The sequence below is a fragment of the Aedes aegypti genome, chromosome 3, assembly GCF_002204515.2.
Source record: "Aedes aegypti strain LVP_AGWG chromosome 3, AaegL5.0 Primary Assembly, whole genome shotgun sequence".
NCBI classification, from domain to species: domain Eukaryota; kingdom Metazoa; phylum Arthropoda; class Insecta; order Diptera; family Culicidae; genus Aedes; species Aedes aegypti.
In genome coordinates, this window is record NC_035109.1 from 285,127,273 (window position 1) to 285,135,601 (window position 8,329).

At 42.9% G+C, this 8,329-nt stretch overlaps 1 protein-coding gene across 1 annotated transcript; it reads right to left on the bottom strand.

Moving 5' to 3' along the window:
- Window positions 1–7,100: 7,100 nt before the first annotated feature.
- LOC110679323 (calmodulin-beta-like) lies at window positions 7,101–7,759 on the bottom strand. Its single transcript, XM_021853693.1, has one exon. The coding sequence runs from the start codon at window positions 7,671–7,673 to the stop codon at window positions 7,224–7,226; it is 450 nt and encodes a 149-aa protein (XP_021709385.1). The 5' UTR covers window positions 7,674–7,759; the 3' UTR covers window positions 7,101–7,223.
- Window positions 7,760–8,329: the final 570 nt, after the last annotated feature.

Below are 8,329 nucleotides of genomic sequence, written 5' to 3' on the forward strand. Positions count from 1 at the left end.
GGAATACGCCTTAACGGGCCTATCAGGGTTTCCGTTTTAAACGTCTATCTCCCCTGCGGAACCTTACCCAACCTGCGTGAGCGGATTGATCGAATCCTTGAGGTGATACCCGGACCCACCCTTTTCGTTGGCGACATGAACGCTCATCACCCTATTTGGGTCGGGCACCGCTCTGATGCCAGAGGAATCGCCCTACAAAATATTTTCGAGGAACATGACCTTATTGTCCTTAACAACGGTGCAAATACCTTCTTTAACGGGCATACCTCCTCAGCCATCGACGTAGCTGCAGTAAGTCGCTCCTTCGTTAACCGTTTTCAGTGGAGTGTGGACTCCGATATGTACGGTAGCGATCACCATCCTATTCGAATAGGCTCATGTGCCTCCCCGCCGGCTTTGGCCCGTCGGCCTAGATGGATGTACGAGAAGGCAGACTGGAACGAATACACTGAAAGCTTTCGCTATCTTTCCCGAAATCATGCACCCACCAACTTAACCGATTTGGCCAAAGTGATCCACAATGCCGCGGAATCATCTATACCTAGTACTAGCAATCGACCGGGCAGGAAGGCTCTACACTGGTGGACGGATGACACCAGAAAAGCAGTCAAATCTAGGAGGAAAGCACTACGCACGGTCAAGCGTATTCCCATTGGCCACCCTAACAAGGAGAATGCAATTAACCTATATCGGCGGCGACACATGGAATGCAAAAGGATAATCGCGGACGAAAAGCGTGCCAGCTGGGAAAATTTTTTAGACAGCATCAATCCAACACAAACTTCCTTTGACCTCTGGAACAAGATAAATGTTCTCAGTGGAAAGCGTAAAGCAACACCACTTACACTTCAAATTCAAGGCTCTGATGTTTCGGAACCTCCAGCAGTAGCAATGGCTCTAGGCGAATATTTCGCAAAGCTAGCAGCCATCGATAGCTACAGCGATTTCTTTAAACGCCGTATTCAACCAACTCTCAGTTCTGTGGCTGATTTTTCCGTTCCTGATGATCATGATAACGCGCCAATCAACAATCCATTCACTCTCAGTGAACTAATATTCGCAATCAAATGTAGTACCGGTAAATCTGTTGGCCCAGATGGCATCGGTTATCCTCTCATAAAAAATCTTCCTCCTTCCGGCAAACTACAACTCCTGGATCTCATCAACAAAACATGGCTCACGGACAGTTTTCCGTCAGAATGGAGCGAAAGCCTTATCATCCCCATACCGAAGACTAACAGTGACTCTCGTGGCCCATCCAAATTCCGGCCAGTTGCACTCACGTGCTGTATGTCAAAGGTGATGGAGCGGATGGTGAACCGTCGACTGAAACAGTTTCTGGAATCTCATGACCTCTTGGACCATAGACAACATGCCTTTAGAGCAGGGCACGGGACTTCAACCTATTTTTCCCAACTCGGTGATGTCCTACATACGGCTTACTCCAGTGGCTTGCATACCGAGATCGTTTCCCTAGATCTATCGAAGGCGTTCAACCGGACATGGGGTCCATTAGTTCTCCGTCAACTAGTTGAATGGAATCTATCAGGGCACATCATGCGTTTCGTGCAGAATTTTTTACAACAGCGTTCCTTCCGAGTCCTTGTTGGTGACTTCCTATCCGACTCATATCGGGAAGAGGCCGGCGTTCCACAGGGATCCGTGATAGCAGTCACCTTATTTCTGGTGGCAATGAACGGAGTGTTTAGCTACCTTCCCAGTGGCATATATGTATTTGTATACGCTGACGATATCCTTCTTGTCGTTAGCGGTAAAACACCAGTTCGTGTCAGAATTAAAACCCAAGCAGCTGTCAACGCGGTATATAAGTGGGCCTCTGCAGTCGGCTTCGAGCTGTCCGCATCGAAAAGCGTTAGATGTCATGTGTGTCCATCTAATCATCGTAACCCCGTCCCAATTATGGTCAATGGGGCAGTTATTCCTAACAAAAAAACCGTCAAGGTGCTTGGGGTCACTGTGGACCATGGGCTCACCTTCCGGCATCACTTTGACTCGGTGAAGCAGAGTTGTCAAACCCGCCTAAATATAATCCGGACGATCTCACGCCCCCACCGAACGAACAATCGGGCAGTGCGCTTCCGGGTTGCGCAAGCCATAATCGATAGCAGGCTAACATACGGGTTAGAACTCACTTGTATAGCGTTAGACCGACTCGTTAGCACTCTCGCTCCCGTATACCACGGGTATATACGCATAATATCAGGGTTGCTTCCTTCAACTCCGGCGGACTCAAGCTGCGTCGAAGCAGGTCTTCTCCCCTTCCGTTTTTTCATTTACACGGCTGTCTGCAGAAAAGCTGCCGCTATTACCGAAAAAACATCCGGAGACGACAGGATTTTTATCCTATCTGAAGCGTGCAGAATCCTCCAGTCGGCCGCCAACGTGGACCTCCCCCCAGTGGCCAAGGTTCACTGGTACGGAGATATTTGTTGGCACTCATCGAAACCAAACATAGACAACGCAATTGCAAATCAGTTTCGCGCAGGTGACAATTCATCGTTTCTTAGAGCTACCGTCCTCGATTGGCTACATAACAAGTATCCCAGTCACGAAAAACGCTACACCGATGGGTCACTCTCGAACCTTGGCGTCGGTTTGGGAGTTTCGGCCTCCGACATTTCACTAAGCCTTAGTCTTCCTCCTATATGCTCCGTTTTTTCCGCGGAAGCCGTTGCTATTTTCATAGCAGCCACCATACCATCCGACCGACCAGTATTAATCCTTACAGATTCAGCAAGCGTGGTTTCTGCCTTGCAATCTGAAAGGCCCACACATCCATGGATTCAGGGGACGCTAGAGAATGCTATGCCGAACACAACCTACGCATGGATTCCCGGACATTGTGGGATACCCGGAAATGTAGCTGACGATAACCTCGCCGGGACTGGCCATTCTTCTCCTCGTTTCGAAGAAACGGTTCCTTTCGATGACGTCAAAAGATGGATTTCGAAAACTTTCAAGAACGTATGGGGTACTGAATGGGCTCAGCCTTACTCTCCGCACCTGCGAAAAATCAAACTCTCAACCGAAAACTGGGTTGATTGTCCTCTTCTCCACGATCAACGAGTCATCTCCCGCTTAAGAACCGGGCATACGCGGGTTTCTCATAACATGGATGGACGTGGTCCTTTCAGACGGATGTGCTCAATCTGCGGCGTTCAGAACTCCATCGAGCACTTTATATGTACATGTCCGCAATACGAATCAGCCCAGAGATCCTTCGGAATTTCGGGAAGTATCCGCAGCTCCCTAGGAAACGACGCGGCCACCGTGTCAACTTTAATAGAGTTCCTAAAAGCTATCAACCTGTACGGACAAATATGACCCAACACTACAAGCCAGCTTAGTCCGGCTAAGCAGATGTCCACCGCCAAAGTCGGCGGCTATACGCAATTAGGTTATCAAATTTTTCAAAAACAAGGAAGTTTCGCATTATGCGGTGCGCATTCACAATTAGGATATTTCAATTAAAGACTGTCGGTGGATGTTACACGTAAAACAACGACAGGTCGACTCTCCAGTGAGTCAGCTAAAATAGCGTTACTCTGTGTTTGTCGAGACCCCTTGGTTGGGCTCGAAAGAGGCACCCCTTAAGGGTCCTTCTTTTTTGAGGCACCATTTCGGTGACCTCTTCTGACGAGTGTTGAACTAGCTTTATGTTAAAAAACACTAAAATAAAGAAAAAAAAAAAAACTTGAATTACCAAAACATATTACCCTAGCCCGACAAACAAGATGAGACTAGGGTTCAAGTTGGTAGATCTTACCCAGTAACGCACCACGAAAAGGTGATCTACTCGCGTTACGGGTAATTCTATGTTATACTATGCTTATTAGACTGGCCTTTAAACAAAAAAGTTGAAAAACTCTACGGAGCACCCCTTAGGTATGTGCCTTAGAGTAAGAAAAAAGCTCTCTCAAAATTTCAACTCATTTGGTTGTTCCTCCAGCTGGCGCATTCAATTCGAAGTTTGTATGGAATATTTGTTTCAAATATATTGAAAATTGTCCCTATGCCACTATTTCGTTCCGTAGACTAGTAAATCACGTTCAATTGAACCCAGAATGATAAATTCACTAGTCGATACCCTAATGAACATAGTTGCAGAAGGTTGTGTCTGGTTTTAAGCTCATTTTAATTAACCTTTCAGCAGTGCTGTAAAACGGTGAACAGAGTCTGTTCATGCACACCAGAAAAATGCTACCGCATCGGTTGTTCATTTTGTGCGATCGCGTTCTTGCTTTCTTTGCTCACGATCGCCCGAACACATATACTGTAAAAGCCATCGCATCATTTCATTTTGACATGCAATCACGCGTCCGATTCCCTGTGATATTTCTACAATAACACCACATATCGGTCAATTTTCTCAATACTGTCGTACATTAGTTTGTAATCGATCTATTATAATCATAATCCATCCAATTATTCACATAAATAGCTAGGAACGGAAAAAAGAACGGCTGTGAGCAGACTCTGCTCATCCAGCAATTTCGCTCTTTTTACATTTGTTTTGTTCTGGTTCTCCGATTCAAGAATCTGTGACCAAATCGGTCGCTGTTGGTTCGTGAGCGCGTGAGCGTGGATCCTGCTTAATATTGGTTCATTTTGCGTAAACGACATGATTCTTTCCACCACTGCCTTTCAGTAGCTGAAAGTTAGGCTTAGATCAGCACTCCCGTACAATCACATATATGCATGCACCTTGTACCGCAACTCGCCCAGCGTTATAGGTGGCTATGATGCGCTTAATAGCTACCACCCAGCTATGTTGAAGAAACACCAAGCATTATTGCAAATCTACTTCAGATAGTTAAAAAACCAACTTTCTCAATTTTAATCATCATACAACCTTCTAAAATATTGTTCGCTATGGTATCAAGTAGTGTTTTTGACATTCTGGGTTCAATTGAACGCGATCAACAATTTTCCTGACCCAAACAGGAGATTATGTGCAGTTTCCCATATGTGTGAACTGAAAATCCCATATTAACTTCAATTCAATTGCGCCAGCTCATGGAACGACCAAATGATCTGAAATTTTCAGGAAGTCTTCCTCTAACCCTAAGAAATAATCATAGGGGGTGCCCCGTGGAATTATACAACTTTATTTTTCTCCCATACTGAGCTGGGCATTGCTTATGATGATAGTGTTTTCCAACAGAGAAACTCTCGATAAAAGTAATGGATTTAATGTTTGTAATGATAAACAAATAAACACTTGAGGCCAACAAAGACTTCATATGCATCTGATTGGCATAAATTGGATGATATTTGTGTCACTTTTAATTTCTTCGCAAAGTCTAACTGTTAGCTGTTGGGTGTACCAATAAAAATGTTGATAAAATCTGTTTTAGTATTGTTTTTACGTAAAAGTATCGAACAACATTTTGATTCAAATGCCTAACACTGTGTTCATTCTGTCTCATATTCCGAACACCTTGATTCAAATTCCGAACAGCACGCATAAATTGTATTTAAATGAATTATTTCGCAAATAAATTTAACTGAGCTTGTTCATATGGTCTCAAAAGTAGAAGCATTAACCTAATAATGCTAATGTTGCTGCTGTTCGTGTTACCAACATCTAGTTTGCCACGAACTGACAGCGTGAGTACCGGGCATCAAAGTGTCGAATTAATTATAAAAACCAAAACGACGACATGGTATTGAACAAACAATGAAAAACCATAATTTAAGGTAATAATAATTAAAATCAGTTTTGTGCGAACAGCGCTTCTAGCGTTCTATTACTGATATTTCTATTGTCTCAAACTAGAGAATCATCACCACTCCCACGGTAAAAATATATTGGAGACGTTAAAATTGAATCGCAATTGACTGCCATTTCCTTGTTATTTGGTTACATATTTCAGCGAAATATTTCAACCAGATCGCCATACAAAAACCGAGTGTTTGGAATATGAGTCTGTTCGGAATTTGAGACAAAACGGTAGATGAACGAAACAAAAACTAAGGTGGTGTTTATAAACTATAAGTAAGCGCTGTCTCAGAAGAAATGTGATACCAAAAATGGACTTCATAATATTAATCACATTAAGGTCAAAGCTCCCAATATGTATAGAGGGGTCCAGATAGTCGTGGCGGTAAACGCGCAGCTATTCGGCAAGACCAAGCAGAGGGTCGTGGGTTTGAATTCCACCAGTCAACTATCTTTTCGGGTTGGAAATTTTCTCGATTTCCAATTTCATAAAGTAAATATCTTAGTTCCTACCACACGATATACGAATGCAAAAAGGGTCGATTAGCATGCAAAGCTCGCAGTTAATAACCGTTGAAGTACTAATAAGAACACTATGCAGAGAAACGGGTTTTGTCCCAGTTAGGACGTAACGCAAGAAAGATGGAGAAGATGAATTTTTAACCATCATCGCTCATCTTCCATTGCAATCCCATGGAGAAGCGTGGTTGTTTAATTTAGAGAAGGCTAGCATAACTTAGTACTCGAAGGTGAGAGGCGGAAGAAGCTTGTCGTTAAAGTGCCCTCCAAAGTCAGCATACGAGCGGAAAGGGCTGAGACGTAAATGAAGCGTTAAATCTCGTATGTGGCATCGAGTGGGCCTACATGGAGATGGCGAAAGCACCCTGCGGTGCTGTTTGAGTGCTAGATACGACCAGTTACAAGGAAATGTATGTAACTGGAAACCTATACACATGCCTAGCTAGATACCTGTCGGCTCGGCAGCAAAGTGAATGGACGAGTATAAAATCTTATGGCTGTTTTCTCACTGTGAGCTAAGGAAGCACAGTTGGTAAATAGTTGCTTGTAGGGTCCTACGATGGGGTGGAGGTTTATGGCGGGGATCATAAATATGGCTTCGACTAGCAAGCAGAACGCGAAAATTTGTTACGACGGCGGGTGGCACTCAATGCTTGGAATCCCTTAAAGGTATTTGGACGAGGTTGAAGGCATTCCTTTTCGATGTCATGTTTTTTTTTATCAGAAGATTATGTTTTATGTGCGGATTATCGGGTAACACACATTGAACACGAAATCCAGAGTCTTTTACACACTGTTAGCATGATGAGGATTTGTTGAATTGGGAACATTTTTCGACCTCCTTTATAATATCGTACATTTATTATGCTCTATGTTTTCCGCGTTGTTTGCAATGGAAAATGAAGAATCATTTCTATATTTTATATTTCAAAACGAAGTGATTAATAATCAAACCATTTGTTCACTTGCTCAACATGATGACAAATTCTTCATAGTTGATCTTTCCGTCTCCATCGATGTCGGCTTCCTCCAGCAGATCTGCTAGTTCGTCATCGGTCAATCTCTCGCCAAAGTTCTTCATAACAGCCGACAACTCGTCAACCGTGAGAAATCCATCTCCATCCTTGTCAAAAATTTTGAACGCATCCCGTAGCTCTTCCTGTGTGGAACCCTCCCGTGACTTACGTGCCATCAGTATGAGAAATTCGTTCAACTCAATCGACCCACTTCCGTCCAAATCGACCTCGTGGATCATTTGCTCGATTTCCGCAATGGAGGGATTCATACCCAAGGCCCGAACGACCGATCCCAGTTCCGATGTGCTGATCGAACCGTCGCCATTTTTGTCGAACATCTCGAACATCTGACGGAACTGGCGCTCTTGTTCCTCTGTTAGACTATGGGCGGACATTCTTGTTTTTTTTTGAGTTTATTGAATTACAATTTCGAGAACGAAAATTTTGATAAGTGTTTCTGAAATGATGTCTAATTCTAATAAAAAAATATGACTTTTAAAAGCATGGCTTGCTAGAATTTTTGATTTGTATTGCGGATCTTTTGGGAAATTTCCGTCTTGCGGTAGCCATAAAAATGTCTTTGGTTCTACCGCAGCTGTCAAAAGTTCTACCGCAGGTTTGAGAATTATTTTATCAATGTATTAAACCATTCAATCATGATATGCTTGTAGAGCACAAAGCTTATGAAAACAGCAGAAAACAAAAGACATTAACGTGGTTTCCATGGTATTATTGCAGTCATTGCATGCAGCAAATAAAATATATAATACGACTTTTTTATGTAAAGGCGTAACTAAGCATATCGTAAAGGTGTATTATTTTAAATGCTTGAAAATCATTTGTTCCCATAATGGGGAATAAGACTACAGTTCGAGCAATATAGGTATTATCTCACGCAAAATCTAGTGATTAGCATCGAATTTTTATGTTATCTTTAAACTTGGCGAAATATATTGAGCAAATTGCTCTGCGAAACATTTATTTTATCCCAAGTATCACCAAAAATATTGTCATTTTCGAAAGTATAATAGAACGTCAAGTTTCTGAGATA